The following is a 20,615-nucleotide window of genomic DNA, read 5'->3' as shown; positions in this document are numbered from 1 at the left end:
TCCCTGGCAGAAGAGACAGTCAGAGGTGCAAGAACCTGGGCAGATATGAATCTTTCTGAAAGGGCTTTAGAGGGAACCAACAGGAAGGATGTCTTGGCTTAGTCAATATTTGCTGGCCTCAGCCAACCACCCCATAGGGCTCGGGATGGAATGTGCAGATACAGCTTCAGTGACCCTCCTGGGAGGGTGAGGTGGAGGTGAGGAGACAGCCAGCCCCCGTGGGGTTCCAGAAGCAGCTGCAGGGCAGCTTTCACCATCAGTGCTTCCCTACGCCCAGGACTGCACTGACCCAGCATTGCAAGAAGATGATTGATTACATAAGGCACTTTGTGCTCCAACTAAAACCTTGGCAACAGAAATTTGTGAAGAATTTTAACTCCAGCAGAGAGTTTTATGGAAGTCCAGGAAAGCCAAACTCACAGAATCAAAAGGTTAGAAGTGAAAGGAACCTTAGTGATGTTCTGCAATCTTTTTTTCTTGGGGATGGGGGTGTAGATGACTTGGCCAGGGTCCCATACCCAGCTAAGAGGTGGCAGCAGGATATGACACCAACAAAAGCCAAAATCAACAAGTGGGACTACATCAAACTGAAAAGCTTCTGCACAGCAAAAGAAACTATAAACAAAACGAAGAGTCAATCTACAGAATGGGAGAAGATATTTGCAAACCATATATCTGGTAAGGGATTAATATTCAAATTATGTAAGTAACTCATACATTTTAATAGCAAATAACAATAATTTCATTTAAAAATGGGCAGTGGGCCCTAGCCGGTTTGGCTCACTGGATAGAGCGTCAGCCTGGGGACTGAAGGGTCTCAGGTTCAATTCCGGTCAAAGGCATGTATCTTGGTTATGGGCACATCCCCAGTAGGGGGTGTGCAGGTGGCAGCTGATTGATGCTTCTCTCTCATCCATGTTTCTAACTCTCTATCCCTCTCCCTTCCTCTCTGTGAAAAATCAATAAAATATATATTTTTTTAAATGGGTAGTGGGCCCGAACAGAGAAGATATACAAATGGCCAACAGGTACGTGAAAAGATGCTCAATATCACCAATCATCAGGGAAATGCAAATCAAAACCACAATAAGATGTCACCTCCCACTTACTGATATGAATGTAAACTGGTACAGTCACTATGTAAACGATATAGATCTTTCTCAAAAACTTTAAAACTAGAACTTTCATATGATCCAGAATCCCACTTCTGGGTAAGGAAATGGAATCACTATGTCTAAGAGGTATCTGCATTCTCAGATTGATTGCAGCATTGTTCACCATAACCAACACATGGAAACAACCTAAGCGCCCATCTGCCGGGGTTCTTTTTCCCAACCTTACAAAGGGTTCAGCATTCTGGAGAAAGGGGCTGCGTGTAGATGATTAAGAAGGAGTCTGTGGAGGAAAGATAGTTTTGAAAGGCATTGGGGGTCAGAGGAGCTTCCAGCTGAAAGAGCTAGAAGACTCTCACCTTGACCAAGGAACCTGCTTTTATTAGTACAATTTGTCCTAAGGCAAGGTGGAAATACACACTTCAAAGGGTACGTATCAAAGGGTATACAGAAACATTGTCAGTTTGGGGAATAGCCTATAGCTGTTCAGGTGTTTGGCCAACAGGAGGCAATAAAATGCCCTGAGCTGTCTGGCAGTTAACAATCCTGTTCAGGTTTGGGGGGAGTGCCTTTTAGCCATTTCCAACAGGTAAACTACATGTGACTCAACCCTGTTGAGCTCCCCAAGCTTCACCAACTTTTTGGTAAAACTCTTGTAATTATTACATGCTGGAATTGGTTCTCCGCACCCATCAACAGATGAATAGATAAAATCTCTCTCTCTCTCTCTCTCTCTCTCTCAAGAATATTATTGAGCCATAAAAAAGGAAATCCTGCCATTTGCTTTTTTTAAATATAATTTTTATTGATTTCAGAGAGAAAGAGAGAGATAGAAAAATCAGTGATCAGCTGCCTCCTGCACATCTCCTGCTGGGGATCAAGCCCGAAACCTGGGCATGTGCCCTGATTGGGAATCAAACCCTGACCTCCTGGTTCATAGGTCAATGTTCAACCACTGAGCCACACTGGCCAGGCAATCCTGCCATTTGCAACACATGGCAAACTCATAGAAACAGAGAGTGGAATTGTGGTTATAAGATAACCTTCCAGTTATAAGATAAATAGTTCTGGGAATCTAATACATAGCATGGTGACTATAGTTCACAATACTGGTTTATATACTTGAAAGTTGCTAAGAAAGTAGATCTTGAATGTTCCTACCACAAAAATATTGTAATAATGTGAGATGATGAATGTGTTCACTAACCTTATTATGATGATCATTTTGCTATATATGTGTGCATCTAATCATCATGATGTAAAAACATACAATATTATGTCTCAATTATATCTCAATAAAACTGGAGGGTGGGGGGAAAGGAGTTGGAACCAGAAGTGAAGCAGGTCTCCTGACCCTGGTTCAGTGTTTCATTTCACATTAAATGATTGCATAGGGCAAGGATACATTGAACCTGTACCCCTAGCACTTGGCACTTAGTAGGTCTCAGGAAATGTTTGAACTGTACTGAGCCAGAGGTCTGAGTGCACTAGCTGTTGTAGAGTCATGTGTAACCATGAGCAAGAACCCTTGATTCTGAACCTCTGTCTTCTCATCTGTAAATTGGAGATAATGATAATTCCCCAAATTGAGGGAGGATAACAGAGGCCATGCATATAAAAAGCACATGGTGAACTGCGAAGCACCACACAGATGCCAGTGTCACTCGGGCTAATTAAAAGGATGTCCTAATGAATAGGACCTAAAGCATCCTTTTCCAGAGATGAGCACCATCTTGAGTTTTGGATGATATTTTTCCAGTAAACAAATTGAGCTGTTAAGCAAGGGACACAAGAACAGCATGATATATCTAAGCAGGCAGTGAAGTTCTATTTTTGGCAACAAAGGCAATAAAACTTGAAGCAGCCAGGGAGGTGAAACCATGGCTCCTACAGCGTCTCTGCCAGAAGCTTTGAATCACTGCCTGCTTCTGACAGCTGGAACCCCCTCACTTCTGTCTTGTCTTCTACTGGTTATGCACCAGAACCCTGGCCTCCCGGGCTGCCAGGCTGCATAAGCAGAAGGCATTCTGGTCTCCCTGATGGCTCCCAAGCCTGCTGCCCATGTGCAGAACTCTGTGTGGGATAGAGTTTGGGCATCATTGGGAAAGGTCAGCAGCCCAACCACCATCCCACTGGATGCCATTACTTTGGTAAGTTCCTCATGGCCCAGGTGTGGCCCACACCCTTTTAAAAGTGACAGGTTGGGTCAGGCTAATACCCTTGGCCTTGGAGAAGCTAACTTTTGATGGCTAAACTCGCAAGAGAAATTATTTTAAACCATACATATTAGTTTGCAATTCAATTTGGCAAATATACTTGACTTCCCACTACAGCCAGGCACTGTGACAAGCACTAGGGATACAATGATGAGTAAGACTGATCCAGACACTCACTGTCCTCGTGGAACTTAGAGCAGGAGAGAAAGATAACTAAGCATGTAGTCACTAAACAGTGTGATAAACATGAGTACAGTGTACATTTAAGAAAGAAAACCAAAATGCCTCCCAGTGGGGTGGGGCAGAGTAGGCTTTATAGAGAAAGTAAAAGATAAGCAGGGGTCTGAAAAATTAGCAAAATTTGTCAGGTGACAGAAGGCAGCTATGGAGTTGGGAGAGGGGCAGGAAGGATAATGACCAGTGCTCCAGGCAAAAGGAGAGGCGTGTGCAGAGGCGTGTACTTAAAGCAGTTGAATATGGAAGGATCCAGAGGAAGAGGTGGGAAACTGGATGCTGAGGCTGCAGAGGTGGGCAGCAGCTCTGCAAGGCATGTGTAGGAGTTTAAACTTCACCCTGTAGGTGAACTTCAATTATCGGGTGCCCTGAAGGTCAGTCAGATCAGCATGCTGTCCACATGAAGGAAAATTATGCAAATAAGCAACTCACCAGAAGTTTATTTGATAAATGTGGGATGAGGACAAGGAACATATGCTTCATACTGCAGTTTTTCTTTCTGCCTGGACTCTGACCCACTTATAAGTAAGTCCACATTTTCCTAGTTCTAAAGCCAGTGGAGAACTTTGTTCCCTGGGGGTTTTGCAAATAATGTGCTTCATTCAGCCTCGAGGAGCTGAATCAATCAAAGCTAAGTAAGGAGGGTAACTGGAGAGGATAGTGGAAGGACACCATGCTCACTGGTTCCCTCCAAGAAACTTGAAAGCATTATTGAACAGCTTTTTGGCTTTATTCACTGAAAAATTCTTCTGCGAAATACAAACTCCTTCACCATAATAAATACTGTTTTGATAACAAAACTGTACTTTTCTCAAATACCCAGATGGGAGACCATATGCAAAATAAACTCCAAGGAATTTTTTTATTGGCCATCTGCTAAAATTGGAAAGGAAGCCTGCATCCTCCTCTAGTTTTCACAGAAATTTCCACTGAGAATCCTACTTGCTTCCTGCTGGTGCCACCTGCTGATCATATTTGGGAACCAGTTTTGCAAATGGTTATAGCAGAGGAGTGTGATCTTCCCCTTTCTTTAATGAAGCAAATTTAATCCTAATTAATGTCAGAAATAAAATACTCACAGTGTCAGTTTTTAGAATGTTTCACAGCTACTCAGACCTCTTCCTGTTGCTACCAAGAATCACAAAGCAAAGCCCACATACCTCTCTGAGAGCTCACTGCCATGGCCCTGACAAGACAGTTTACCCTCATAATTAAATACACCATTTCTAATGATGCCTTCGGTTTAGCTTTACCAGTCAAAATGTAAATGCACAACTCTTTAATACAGTAATTCCACTTTGAGATGTCCACCTGAAGGAAATGCTGGCACAGATGTAGAAAGATATATATCTGAGAGAATGCCCAACAACATTACTTTTTAAACTAAGGAATTTGAGAACCACCTAAATGTCCATCAACAGAGAAGTAATTTTAAAAGTTATAGTGCATTCATACAATTGATTACTATCTAGTGCTGACATGGAAAGATGCCTAAAACATATTCAGTGGGGAAAAGAGCTAAAAAAGAGAATGTATGATAAAATCCCATTTTTAAAGAAAAAAAGCCATGTGTGTTACAGTGCATATTTGTTTATAAATAGGAAGTAGCTGGAAAAATATACACTAAAGTGTCCAGTAATTTCTGAGGAGTGGGAATATTTTTTCACTTTTTACATTATACATCCCTATATTTGAATTCTTAAACTGAATGTATAATTTCGTATTAAAGCAAAGGTGATATTAAAAATTAGAATGCCACATGTATTCTTTTTTAATTCAGATTTGCAGCTAATGAAGCATTTCATCATCAAATACTCACTGGATGCTCACAATCACTCCGAGGTTATAATCATTTCCCCATTTAACAGTTGGAGAAATGGGGCTGAGAAGAGAAGAGACTTACTTGAGATCCCATGAGGAATAAGTGATGGTACCAAGGCTTTCCAGTAAGTTACTATGATGGGTTTTCATAGTCTTGTTCTGCATGTGCCAGACCCTGAATCAGCAGATTCTAGATTATTGTCCTTTAAGAGACAAAGAATTCCTCCTTTATATTAGGGAACTATCCATTCTAAGTACCTTCAGCATTAATCAAATGGACTGTAACACTTGAGAGTTTAGAATTGCTCCATCTCTTCCTGCTAAAACAGAAAGAGATGGAGCAATTGCCAACCCCCACATCCCCATTTTACTGAAGATAAAGAGTCTATCTGAATGGCTAAACTCAGAAAGCTGACAGTTAAGCAACAAGCACTTGCTCAGCTTCCCATCTTTCCCACTAAACCTCCTCCTTCTCTGGGGCTTCCCATCTTGGCAACTGCATCCCCACCAGATTCCTGAAAATATCAACTGTACCTTCTTCTGCATACCCCTCTCTGATCTGTCTCCAAGACCTGTAGATTCTACCTTCGAAATATTCCTCACATCTGTCCTTCCGTACATAAGATATAATGTCTTAATACAACCCTTAGCATCTCTTTTGCCTTTATAACACTATATGGGGATTCTAGCCAGGACAATAAGGCAAGAAAAATAAATAAAGGTCTGATTAGAAAGCAAGACATAAAACCATCCAATTCTCAGAGAACATGATAGTCTATATAGAAAATCCCATCAAACCTTCAAAATAAGCTACTGGAATTATTAGGAGAGTTTAGCAAGGTTGTAGGATACAAGATTAATAAATTAAAATCAATTATATTTCTACATACTCACAATGAATAACTAGAAGTTGAAGTTTAAAACCAAAAGATTGCCCATGTATCAAAATTTGAAATACTTAGTGATAAATTTAACAAAAGATATGAAAGAGCTGTGCATTAAAAACAAAAAAAACCCCACTGTTCAAAGAGATTAAAGAAGACCTGGGTTCCAGTGAAGATGGCACTGTAGGTAAATGTGATACTCAAATCCTCCCACAACTACATCAAAATTACAACTAAACTACAGAAAACTCATCATTCAAAACCGCCTGAAATCTAGCTAAACAGAACTCCTATAACTAAGGATATAAAGAAGAAGCCACACTTGTAGGAGGGGTGGAGACACCAATGTGCTGGTCCTATATCCACATGTGGCTGATAAAAATCAGGAGGTATATCTCTTTGTAATTATTAAGTACTCTTACCAATTAAATGCAATGAGGGATCATGGAGTGGATCCTGTACCAGAAAAAGGACATTAGTAGGAAAATAGGAAAAATTCCAATAAGGTGTATAGATAGTTTACTAATATTATACCAATGCTAATTTCCAAGTTTCAGTATTTGTATAATATATTAATAATAAGGGAAGCTAGATGAAAGGTATATGTGAACTCTCTACTACACATTTGCAACTTTTTTGTAAATCCAAAATTATTTCAAAACATTTACAAAACTGAAGGCATTTCCAAACAAACAAAAGCTGAGAGAATTTGTCATCAGCAGACCTGCATTACAAGAAATATGTTAAAGAATATTCTTTAAGTTGAAGGAAAACAATACCAGATGGAATCCCAGAGTTACACAAAGGGATGAAGAATTCTGATAATGTAAATGTATGGGTGAGTATAAAAGACAAATATACTCATTTTTCAATTTCTTTATAAGATAACTAGAGGCACGGTGCAAGAAATTCATGCACCGGTGGGGTCCTTAGACCTGGCAGGTGATCAGGGCCTATTGGGGCTGTCTCATCCAGTCCTGATTGGGGCCGGGCCTGCTGGGGCCTGAGGGCCTGCCAGCCAGGGCCTGCTGGACAGGGCCTGCAGGACAGGGGGAGGGACCACTGGAGGTTTGCCGGCTGTGGGAGGTTGGCTATGGGAATACACTGACCACCAGGGGGCAGCTCCTGCATTGAACCTCTGCCCCGTGGTGTTCAGTGCCCATCATAGCAACTAGTTGACTGGTCATTCTGTTCATTCCAGTCATTCGGACATAACAGTCACTTAGGCTTTTATATATATAGATTGACTTTTCAAAGCAAAAATAATAATGTATTATGAGGTTTATAACACAGAAGTAAAATATACGACAATAGCACACAGGAAAAGAGTGGAAGTAGAAATATAATGTTGCAAGGTGTTTATATTTTACTTGAAGTAGGAAATACTTAAAGATGCATTGTAAACCCTAGATTCTAGGGCAGGGGTGGGCAAACTTTTTGACTCGAGGGCCACAATGGGTTCTTAAACTGGACCGGAGGGCCGGAACAAAAGCATGGATGGAGTGTTTGTGTGAACTAATATAAATTCAAAGTAAAGGAGCGGAGGGGAGAGCAAGAGAACTGGATAGAATAGCCGGATCCGGCCCGCGGGCCGTAGTTTGCCCAAGGCTGTTTTGGGGCAGGAAAAAAATGAAAAACACTTTTAAAAGAAGTATAACTCAGAAGCTTAAAGAGAAGATAAAACAAAACACTAAAAATATTCAATTAATCCAAACATATAGTATAAATAGAAAATAGCAAAATGGCATACTTGAATCCAACCATATTGGTGATTACATTATGAATGGGCTAAACACACCAATTAAGGGCAGGGGTTGTTAAACTGGATAAAATACCATACCCCAATAACACACTGTCAAAAAGAAGCACTCTTTAAAAAATGTAGACAGGTTAACAGTAAAAGACTGGTAAAAAGATATACCATGAAAATTCTAAGCCAAAGAAAGCCAGAGGTGCTATATTAATATTGAGTAGACTTCAGGACAAGGAAAGTTACCTTATAAAAGAGTCAAATCATCAAACTAAGAACAGAATTTTAAAATATGTAAAGCAAAAACTGACATAACTAAAATGAAGAGATAGTCCACAATGAGAGGTGGAAATTTCAACATACTCTCTCAATGACTGACAGAACAAGTAGGCAATAAATAAGTAAGGGACACGTGAACAGTACCAAGTACCAATGTGACCTAATTGACATTTGTAGGATGCTATCCCAACAACTCCAGAGTACATTTTATTTTTAAATGCACATGAAACATTCACCAATATAGACAATATATGGGTCATAAGACAACTTTCAATGAAATTAAAATGAGCAAGGTAATACCGAATACACACTCTTATGTCAACAATTAAATTAGAAATCAATAACAAAAGATATTGGTAAAATTCCAAATTATTTAAAAGTTAAACAACACATTTCTAAATAACCCAGGGATCAAATAAATCTTAAGGGAAATTATATAACATTTTAAACTTAATGGTAATGAAAAGTAACATACAAAGATTTCTGAGATGTATTTAAAGCAGTGCTTAGAGGAAAACTTATTGCTTTAATGTTTAAAATCAATGAACTTAGGTTCCTCTTTAAAATAGCTTTTTATTTTAACTTTAAACAATAAAGAATTAAAATTAAAAGATAATAATAATAAATAGCTTTTTATTTTAGAAAGAAGAGATGAGTAAACCCAAAAGAAGTAGAGAGAAATAATAAAAATTAGAAATCGATGATGTAGAAAATGGACAAACAAGAGAGAAAATAATAAAATCATAAATTGGTTCTTTGAAAAGAGCAACAATATTAATAAGCCTTTAGCTAGACTGATCATAAAAAAAAGCAAACACAAATTACCAATCTCAGCAATGAAATAGGGGAGGATCACTACATATCTCATAGATGTTAAAAAACAATAAGGAAATACTATTTTTTAAAATGTTATGTCAATTGATTTGACAATTTAGATAAAATGGACTAGTCCCTTGAAAGAAAAATTACCTATACGTATTTTTAAAAAATAAGAAAACATATTCCCAGAAAGAAAGCTCCATGCCCAAATACCTCCAATAGTGAATTCCATCAAACATATAAGAAAGAAATGATACTAGTATTATATAAAATCTTCAAAAAATAGAAGAAACATTTGCCAAATCACTTAATAAAGATTGCCTGATACCAAACCAAAGACATCAAATGCCAGCATTTCTCATGAACAAAGACACAGAAAATCCTAACAAAATATAGCAGTATATAAAAAGAATAATACATTAGAACCAAGTAGGACTTATATCAGGTTAGTTTAACATTTAAAAAATTAATCAGTGTGATTCATCATATTACCAAAATAAAGAAAAAAAATCATATCATCTTCATAGATACATAAAGGCATTTGACAAAATTAAGCACCCATTCATGATGAAAACTTTCTGTAAACTATAGAAGACATCATCATCAAGTTAACAAAGGGCATCTATGAACAACCTCTAGTTAACATTAACATCATATGTAACAGTGAAAGGCTTCCCCCAAAGTATGCTTCCCCCAAAGACTGGGAACAAGGCAAGGATGTCCACTCTAATCACTTCTGTTCAACATTGTATAGAGGTCCTAGCCCAGGGCAGTTTAACAAGAAAAAAAAATAAAAGGCACATAGATTACAAAGGAAGAAATAACATTCGTTCACAGATGAATTAATTGTATACATAGAAAATCATAATCTACAAAAAGGGACTTCTACAATTAATAAGGGAATTAAGCAAGGTCATATGATACAAGTTCAAAATTAAAAAGCCAATTGAATGTTTATAACTAGCAACAAACAATTGGAAAATGAAATTCAAAAATATCATTTACAATAACATAAAAAATAAAAACTTGTAGGGAAAACTATAAAACATTGCTGAGATAAATTAAGGAAGATATAAATAAAGGAAGGGGGAGTGGGAAGAGAGTAGCCAAAGAACTTATATGCATATATGTATAACCCATGGACAGACAATAGATTGGTGAAGGCTTGGGGAGGAAGTGGGAAGAAGGTACAGGGGGTCAATGGGTTTGGCTGGTTTGGCTCACTGGATAGAGTGTCGACCTGCAGACTGAAGGGTCCTGGATTCAATTCTGGTCAAGGGCACATGCCCAGGTTTCAGGCTTGACCCCAGCAGGGGGCATGCAGGAGACAGCAGAACAATGATTCTCTCTCATCATTGATGTTTCTATCTCTTTCTCCCTCTCCCTTCCTCTCTAAAATTAATAAAAATACATTTACATTTTTTTAAAAATAAAAAGTTATGTATCTAACTCAGCATTGTTAATATGTCCACTGTCTCCAAACTGAGCTATAGATTCAAAGTCCTAGCAGGCTTCTTTGTAGAAATGGGATAAACTGATTATAAAACTGATCCAGAGATGCAAAGGACCAAAAGTAGCCAAAACAATTCTGAAGATAAACCAAAGGGGAAGACTGGCACTACCTGATAAGACTGACTATAAAGCCATAGCTTTCTTAGCTAAGAGTAAACACACAGATGAATGGAACAAAGTAGAGTCCAGAAACGAACCAAAATATATATGGCCAATTGGTTTTCAACTAAATATTTCATGCTCAAACATACTGCTTCAATATGGAATGGGTGATTTGAAAACTGATTCTGGAACAAATTGACACTTAAAAGGTTCCCCCCGCCACTCAGTTTGTCAGACCTACTCCTTGGCCTTGAAGCGGAGCCTGACCTCCCACATTTCATACCCTGGGACCACACCTCCAGGATTCATTCATAGGCCCAGTCCTCTTATGGGCTCAGCCATCTGCTCCAGCTTTGTTGCTCTGTCTCCCTGGCTCCCCAAACACTGATCCCCTGATGCAGCTTCAAATATCAGTATCAGGACCGTCTCCTCATGTCAGGACACACTTCTTCAGTTTACCTACCTGTCACCCTACCTGTTCAACTCTGCAATCTGCCGTGGTCGCTGCCAACACCTACTATGTACTGTTAGAGTTAGACACTCCCTTGGCCAGTCTCAGCTCTCTGGGGACCTCTGGCCCCAGCTCCCAGCACACAGAACCCAGGACACGGTCGCAACCACAGTATGATTCAAGGCCATGGGACGGAGTGCCATCTACCTGAGCAGTAAAGAGCTGGAACTCGTCAGGCAGAATCCAAGAGCGAGGGTAGAAGTTGTACTCCTCAGGAAAGAGATTCTGCATAATTCTCACTGCTCTGCTCAGAGTAATTTTACGCACCATCTCCGTCATGCCTGGGGAGGAGAGAAGCTGTGAGGTTTTAACAACAGTGGGCCACTAGCTATAAAACAGCCATTGTTTGGGACTTTTAAAACCACCCACCCGACATAGTCACTTTTCAGACTGGATAAAAAAAAGGTATGAGTTGTTCCCCACGGCGGTGACTCATGGTTTGTTAAGACCTACCAAATTAATAAAAAACTTGAGGTGATAGGTGAATTTTTTTCCTTATAAAAATGAAACATCAATTCAAAGGAATGAGTTTCCCCCTAGCTTATTACTCCATTCTTTGTCAGCCCCTAGATAATGAATAAAGAGACGCAGTTATATCTTACACTTAAAACTTAATATCTTTTTAAAATTTGGGGCCACCATACCTATTTTTGGGATTCCTTCCATCTTATACCCTAGAGAATATTATCTAGTAGACTGTGCTTACATCATGAGAAGCTTAATTAAATTGTTTTAATCTTTCATGAGTATTAAATGTATAAAATAAAAGTATATATACCTTCCAGCATAAACTCTATCTCCCTGAAATAAGGACAGGGACTGGAGAAGATATCATAGCATAATTATAGTTTAAGGGGAAAATGGAATCCATAGGAGTTCTTCAGTTCTAAGTACTGATGCAGACATTGACCAGATCTAATTAATTTATCCGGAGGGAACTGAAATATCTCACTTATAAAACATTTGAAAAGAATGGTGGACTTTTTTTTTTCTTCACATCTTGAGTAACACTGACAAGAGAAGTGAGTGTTTACCCTAGCAAATTTTAAGCAAATTATTTTTTATTTTGGCATGCTTATTTCTCAAAGCAAATATTGCCACTAAAAATGGCCTTTACACCCTAGCCTGTTTAGCTCAGTGGATAGAGTGTCGGCCTGAAGGGTCCTGGGTTCGATTCCTGTCAAGGATACATACCTCAGTTGCAGATTTGATCCTGGCCCTGGTGGGGCACATGCTGGAGGCAACCAATCAATGTGTCTCTCTTACATTGATGTTTCTCTCCCCTTCCCTTCCATTCTCTCTAAAAATCAATGGGAAAATACCCTCGGGTGAGGATTAACAGCAACAACAAAAAAATGGTCTTCACCCTGAGAGAGCTACACAGTCCCATTGCTGACACTAGAAAATTGCTGAGCGAAGTTTTATTTATTTTTTTTTAAATATATTTTATTGATATTTTTACAGAGAGGAAGGGAGAGGGATAGAAAGCTAGAAACATCGATGAGAGAGAAACATCGATCAGCTGCCTCCTGCACACCCCCCCACTGGGGATGTGCCCGCAGCCAAGGTACATGCCCTTGACCGGAATCGAACCCGGGACCCTTCAGTCCACAGGCCGACGCTCTATCCACTGAGCCAAACCGGTTTCGGCTGAGCGAAGTTTTTTTAATCCTTGACTGGAATTGAACCCAGGACCCTTCAGTCTGCAGGCCAACACTCTATCCACTGAGCCAAACCAAGCTAGGGCTGAGCTAAGTTTTTTTTTTAATAGAATGTACCAAGCTTCATGTTAGCTCGGCATGTCCGAATTATCACACCTTCCAAGAGGGCACAATCAGACTGAATGAAGTTTCTCTAAACTGCCATGTTCAGGAAGCAGAGGGTAAACACTTGAGAATGAAGGTTTTAATAACCTACTTCTTGCTTCCCTCAGCATATTAAAAAGAGCGATAAACCTAAAAATTGCAGCTTCAACATGTCAATGCCCAGGTTCTTAGTTCTTGTTTAGAAGGATGTAGAGAAGGATTAAGCAAGAAATAAAGGGGCTTAAAAAGTTCTAATAAACTGGGCTCTAATGTGGACCCTTCGACATAAAATAAACTCACTGAGGACACTGTCCTGAGCTTCCCAAGAAATAGGCATGAGTTTGGGAAATCAAAGCTATTCCTCTTTATTCCCCTATGAAATTTTGAGTTAGAAACACTGGAGCTGAACACAGGGGACACAAGAACAAATTGTCCGTTTTCTTGGGAACTCTTCACTCGTGTCTGGCTAAGGTCTCTATTAGTATTAAACTAAACCCTTGGAACGAACTGTGGCGCAGCACCTTCCATCACACGGATGCTGCCTCCTGACCAGAATGTGGTGGTATGCTCCGCATCAGGGCGCTGTAACCGGGAAAGGCTCAGAAACCCCTCAGCAGGTCAGAAGGACACACACAACACAGACAGAAGTGCTCTGAGAACAGGAGTGCCATTTGAATGTTCCAGAAAAGTTTTATGAAAATCAAGGGCCAGCAAGTGAAGTAAATACTCATTTTCAATCTGCAGTGACTCCTTCTGTGCTGCGCACCGGAGGTCCCTACACCAGCTAAGGATCTGTTTCCGAGTTTACCTTTGTGTCTGTCTCCAGGTAGTCCTCTACTGAAAACAGTCAACTTCAGAAGCAGTCCTGCCCACCAATGGCAACTTTTCCCAGACCCTGCCGGCCTGCTGGCTGTAGACAGCTCAGCCCTAACCCCGCCAGTACACCTGTCTCCAGCAGGCACCTGTGTAGACCCCCCTCAGTCCACTGACCACCAAAGCCTTTGTTCAGCTACCATATCTTGGCTGTGATGCCACCCAGTGCTGCCAGGAAGAAGGTCTCCACCCTTCACTTGAGCCCATGAGGAAGCTGCTTGCATCCCTACCCTCGGGCAGTGGCTCAGAAACAGATGTGAGGCGTGCCATCTTCTCTCAATAAGATGCTGGCAAGAGTAGCCGGCCTTCTAGCTGAGCCAGAGCCCATGTTCCCAGAGTAAATGTGTGAAGAGGGAGGTCACTGCCAGAATCTGCCTGACCTATCTGTGACCTCTGCCCTAGGCTTTGGGACCCATTCTGACCTGAGGTGGAGCCTAGGTCTAACCATCAGTTCCCAAGACTAGGAACAAGGCACTCTTTGACCCCAACTTTGTAATCCAATTAAATAAGGAGGAGTTCAACTGCTTTTCTGGGGTTCCATTGCTTTGTCCCCAAATTTTGGAAACCTGTCTTTTGTTCCTGGTACCTGAGCAACATCTTTGCCTTGTTCTCTCCAATGTTCTTCCTGGAGTCCTCCTGTCTGTGACTTCAGGGCCTACTAACATGTTCTTTTGAGGCTGACTGGGTACCTGGGTTTTTCATCAAGGTCTATCCCAAGATGTCCCTGTCTCGGCAGTTCCCCTATCGACTGGGAAACCCCCTATCGCAGGTTGGAGCTTCTCACACCAAGATCTTGCCTCCTGCCACTCCGCACCCCCCCCTGCCCCGGGCCTGGGTTCTTCTTTTTGCAGCAAAGGCCCAAGACCTGGTGGATCTCTTCCCGTGTGGAGTTACTGAAGAGGGTAACAGCTTTGCCCAATTTAAAAAACAAAAACAAGAAACAAAAACAAAATAAAATCTGAGCTGCACTGGAAGCATTATTCAATCCAAGTATCATTTATAACAGAAACACAAACCAGAGGTCAAACAGTCCATTCAGATCCATCCTCTTTCCTCCATTCCCATGCCCACTGATAAGTTCACCTTCTTTGCTTGGATGCTGCAGCAGTCTCTTAGCTCTCTCTGCACTTCCTCTCTCAGCTTCCACCCACCGCCAATGCACCCCTTGGGATGATCTTTCTGAAATCCAAACTGGCCCATGTCACTCTGTGGCTTAAAATTCCTCAGCGGCTTCCCATGACCTTTTGTCCCTGCCTAGCATCACTCGCTGCCCCTATTACATGTGACCCTTTCTAACCATCATGGGCCACTTCCTCTGGCTGAGTGAGCAGTGAGTTCTAAGCAGTCTATGTCTTTGCACCAGCTCTGCTCCCTTGCTTTACATGAGGTTCAGGCCCATCCATCCCTGGAGGCTCAGCTCACATGTCAATCCCCTCTCCAGGATCTCTCACCCCACCTATCCCAAGCGAATTTGGATGAGGGCAAGTGTCCTAGCTCCAAACCCCCACAGCATCCCAAGTTTCCTCTAGCATAGCACATATTTGGTATCACACTTCCCTCTCCACATGCCTCTCTCCATGTCCTTGAGTCCCCAGCCCAGCCCAGTGCTTGCCAGATGGCTGCCCCCATGGAAGTGGAGCCCCTTCCCTAGTCCCCCCCTCAGGGTGGGCTCTCGGGCACCACCGCCATGTGCTGTCAACATCTCAGACCCTGAAACTCATCAAAAGACTTGTTTGTAAGTTGAGAATTGAGAGTTTCAGGCTTTCTTAAAGCAGATTATTTTTTATAAAAAGTCTTAATTCATCAGGTAAGATATAATAACAAACCTTGAGGGAAATTGCCCATAGAAAAATGGCTAAAATCTAATGTGCTAACACAAACAAAATAAATTACTCCCATATGCGTGTCCAAAAGTTTTGCTTGTACAGTGTGGGAAGTGTTTATACTTGCCAGGCACGTCCACTAGGACTTACTATAAGTAACATACAATGCATACAAAGTGCATTTGTTAAATAATGGGATATATCGGAGACAGAAGATAAGCTTGGACACAAACTGGAGCTAAAGGACAGACTGCTCAGTGATCACCCATTGCTGAGGACTGCCATCTTTCTCAGAGCGAAGTTTGTGGCCACACTGTCCCTCTGCCTAGAGGTTCGAGGTCCTACTTTGTCATTAGAGCTAATTAACTGCTTTTAGTAAAGGGGAAAATTATATGTGCTAATCACTGGCAGGTGGAATATAGGATGGGACAAACTTGCTTCTTTGAGATGAATATCCTTTTCTCACCTTTAATGAAGCCAGGCCTTTGGCAGTATTTTTCTCTGTATTTCTAATTTGTGTTCTGAGTGAAGGGTCACAGCTCTTACCTTTTTCCTTCTCTCTAGATGAGATGTGAGCAGATCAGAAATGTAAATGAAGCCTCACTTATGATTCAGGTCTTAGGAACTCTGTCCTCATTCAAAGAGGTGTTCTCTTTCAGATTATGCTCTCCTGATATCCCAATAAGTCCTTTAGTAGCACCAAAAAGTCACCTTCTTTGCCCTAGCCAGTTTGGCTCAGTGGATAGAAAGTTGGCCTGCAGACTGAAGGTCCCAGGTTTGATTCTGGTCAAGGTCATGTACTTTGGTCCCCAGCCTTGGTCAGGGATCATGGGGGAGGCAATCAGTTGATGTGTCTCTCTCATATTGACGTTTCTCTCTCTCTCTCTCTGTCTCTCCCCCTCCCTTCCACACTCTCTAAAAGATCAATGGAAAAATATCCTCGGGTGAGGATTAACAACAACAACAAAAGTCACCTTTTTCTGCGTAGTAAGACAGAAAGCAATACCTATTCCATTAGACCGTGTGCAAGAACCCTGACGGCAAGCATCATTCTTGTTCTGTAACAAAATCCTCTCTCCTTCTCTAAGGACAAATTTGACCTCAGGTTAATTTCTAATTCTGTTCCCCTGGAAACCAATAAAGGTGGAGAGTCAGCTGTGTTACTAGACAAAAAATGATATAGTTAAAATGACCCTGAATGGCAAATTGCATAAATACCAGGTAGGAAGCCAGGACTCCAGGCTTTCCTGAGAGTGGTGATGCTGGTCACTTAGCATGACCCTGGAGGGAACCCTGGAAGCTATGTTGTGGAGTAGCTACATGAGATCCTGGGTCCTATGAGTCATCTAAGCCAAGACAGATTCCCATCCACCAATGTGGGTCTTATCTCCTTGCACCTGAGCTTTCTCTCGAGGGGCCAGACACTAGCCCCTGGAACCCCTGCAAAGACTCCGCTGGAGAAACATGCTGGGTACTGACCCGCTGGTAAGCTGTATGTCCTTACCTATATCCTTCTACGTGAATCTCAGCCACGTGTGGCGTGGGGCAGTTTGCATGCTCAGTTGAAAAGCCCCTAGTGGACAAGGCACAACCAGCCAGTGTATAATGTATGGATACTGGGTTTTCTGAGAGGTGTTTTCTTACAGATGTGGCATGTATTGCCAAAGGAAAAAAACAAATTGATTCTCCTTTTTAAAATAAGCATAGCCCAGCTGGTGTGGCTCAGTGGTTGACCATCGACCTATGACCCAGGATGTCTCGGTTTGATTCCCAGTCAGGACACATGCCTGGGTTGTGGGCTCGATCCCAGAAGGGGATGTGCAGGAGGCAGCTGAGCAATGATTCTCTCTCATCATTTACGCGTCTATCTCTCTCTCTCTCCCTCTCCCTTCCTCTCTGAAATCAATTTTAAAAATATATTTAAAGCAGAGAATTTCTTTAATAAAAAATAAATAAATAAATAAAATAAGCATAAATAATATAACACTAAGAGAAAACACCTTATATTCAGGCAACTACACTCTGACTGCAATTATGTCAAAAAGATACATAAACAGGGTTAAGGTTTGGGAGGAAATACAGAAATATCCACATTGTGGTTTTGTTAAAGGAGGTGATAATCTTTTTAAAAACCATTATTATTATTATATTATAACATGCTTGGAACCATCTGTTAAAATTTCAGAAAATCAGTGGAAGACGCTTTGGCTATGATCAGACCCAGCTCAACAATGTTCCTTTTCCCCAGGCACCTCCACTCACTGTAACTACCCTCTTCACTTAGCCATTAAAAATAATGAATAGCAATCACAGCGAAAGAGGGTGGTAGAGGCACAGGAGGTGGTGGGGAGTGGACTGAGGGGTATCTTAAAATGTTGGCTATGCCACTTTCCCTTGCAGGTAAGTCTCACTGGGATAATGGCTTTGGGTAAAAGCAGAGGTTCTGTCACCTATTATTCCCAGAAAAGTGCATTTGGTTTTTAAAACGGTACCTCCAAATGTGATACTTCAAGAAAATGAAAACTGCTAACCCCATTTCTGTGACATATTCCTTGAATTTTAGTACTTCTGTTTCCTGCAAATTATTTAAGTAAAATGGTCTATTTTTTCATTTTGAGAATATAATCTCCTCACCACACCCCCATGTTATATCTATACCTGAAAAAGTGAAAATCATGTCCTTTCACCAGTGGAATCAGACCAGGAAAGCCTGTCTTTTGATGTTTTTGAGCCTCCAATGTTCAACCCCCTGGTGGGTTAAGTCCAGATTCCTCTGTGTTAGCATCCCTCCCAAGGTGATGGCGCCGGGACAGAGCGCAGGCAGCAATTCCAATGAAGAGATCTCGAGTTTGATCTCAAAGCACTGTCATGTTATTGAGGACAAGTGTACCCTGAGACCCAGCCTGGAAACATTTGTAAATGCCAACAACAAAAGCAACAGTGGATACCTGGAAACTTGTTCACTTGACCGGAGAATATGTTGTTGTCGTGAAATGAAACACCATGCCAATAGATGTCACAGGGCGAGCGGCGGCCAAAAGGGAACTAGAAAGAGAAAAAAATGTGACTAATCATCACAAGAGCAAGAGAAGCAGTGACCACACTGATGTCTACTGTGTACAAACTCCCGGCACCCTGGCACACATCACATGATTCAGTCCTCATAATAAGCACGTGCCGTAGCTGATATTCTTTCCCATTTTACAGGTGAGGAGACAGACTCGGGCAGGTTAAGTAACTTGCTCAGGGTCACAACCAGGAGGGTGGAGTTCTGATTCCATGTGGCAGGCACTACACTCATGACTTTACAGGTACCTTTTCATCTTAATCCTCATAACTACCTACCAAGGATTATTCCCATTTTACCGATGAGAAAATTGGGGCTGAAAATGGTATTCTAATATGCCCAAGGTCACACATAGCTGGTAAGGGAAGAATCAAGATCTAAAGCCAGGCCTATCTGGATTCCAAGCCATTCTTCTCTTTCTCTGAAAACTACAACTCTTAACCCAGTTCCCTCCCAAAGAATGAGTTTTCACAGTCTCTCCGTCTCTCCGTCTCTCTCTCTCTCTCTCTCTCTCTCTCTCTCTCTCTCTCTCTCTCTCTCACACACACATACACACACACACACACACACACACACACACTCGGTCCATAGGGCAGGATGCATCCCCAGTGCCTAAAACAGTTCCTGGCATTCAGTAAGAGTTTTTAAATAAATAAATGAACAAATCAGGAGTGGTCATCTGACTCCAGATGAGATAACCAGATTCTCCCAGGAATTTGAAAATCAGAGATGCTGGGCAACCTCAGCTGGCCCTTGAACTGGAAGTGATAAAAAGCCAGAGCCAGGCAGCTGTGCTTCACTGTGTGCACAGAGAAGCGAAGGCAGCCAATCTGCTGAGAGAGAGAAAAGGAGCAGGTGCAGAGATAAAGTAGAGGTGAGATGCTGTGGCCCTGGAGACACATACTGAGGGACCCCAGTTCCTAGGGCTTCCAGGTCCTGGACTCAGAACCTGCTGAGCCTGGCTGTCCTCCTGTCCTTGGGTCCTATAAGACAGTCTTGTATCCTTAAAACACACCTATTTTTTGCACAAGCTATAGGGTTTCCCTCACTGAGACAAAGGGCCTGCTCTTTCCATCCCTAGATTATCAATTTTGATCTAATTCTGAATTTACAGAATTGTTATAAAAGTTACCAAATCCTCATTTACAGAATGTATTTCTAAATCTGTAACTCAGATGACCCTTGTTAAAGGAAAAAGTGAGGACATGTTAGTCCATATTTAGAACCTGCTTGTTTAAAGTCCAAGTGAAGAGAAATACCAACACATTTAATAAGATCATTTTATTTTCCCACTCTAAGACTACAGTTAATCAGAATTTTTATCTGCTCCAAGTTGAGAGGGCTACATTCCAATGGAAGAACACAGCATTACTAATGAAATGGTGGTGACTCAAAGCTTTCCAACTATTCCCAATTAGAATGAAGGCAAACAGACTCACGCACTTTAAATCATTCACATTATTTCTAAACTGTGCCAAAGTGAGGCGTATGTTACACTCTATTAGCATCAACAAGTCCATCTATAATGTATAACATTTCACTCATTTTCTTTGCATCCAATGGACTGAACTTATTAATTCAGTAGTCATAAATACAAAGAGATACAACATATGTTATTTTCTTCCAGCTGTTAAGTGCTAATATGAAGAAAGGGAACTAACTTAATCAGGGAGGTAGCTCTTTCAAAAGCAGACTCTCCCAGCAAAGTTTCTATGATGCAAAATAGTTTTGCTGCTCAAAATGTGGGACCAACACCTGCTCTCTGTTGGGGGACAACTGTTGACTCCTTAACACGTGTATGGTCACA

General features: G+C 41.2%; 1 protein-coding gene across 1 annotated transcript in view; it reads right to left on the bottom strand.

The window, feature by feature from the left end:
• The window catches only part of TTLL11 (tubulin tyrosine ligase like 11), a gene marked incomplete at its 5' end in the record, with an annotated part of 196,961 nt that overhangs the window by 141,071 nt on the left and 35,275 nt on the right, over positions 1-20,615 (bottom strand). The window contains 2 exon segments of the mRNA XM_080669649.1: positions 11,388-11,521; positions 18,690-18,786. Coding sequence (XP_080525775.1) covers positions 11,388-11,521; positions 18,690-18,786 — 231 coding nt within the window.

The sequence above is a fragment of the Plecotus auritus genome, assembly GCF_963455305.1.
Source record: "Plecotus auritus genome assembly, chromosome: 5".
In the NCBI taxonomy this organism is placed as follows: domain Eukaryota; kingdom Metazoa; phylum Chordata; class Mammalia; order Chiroptera; family Vespertilionidae; genus Plecotus; species Plecotus auritus.
The sequence above is the reverse complement of the archived record's forward strand: the minus strand, read 5'-3'. Positions and strand labels throughout refer to the sequence as shown.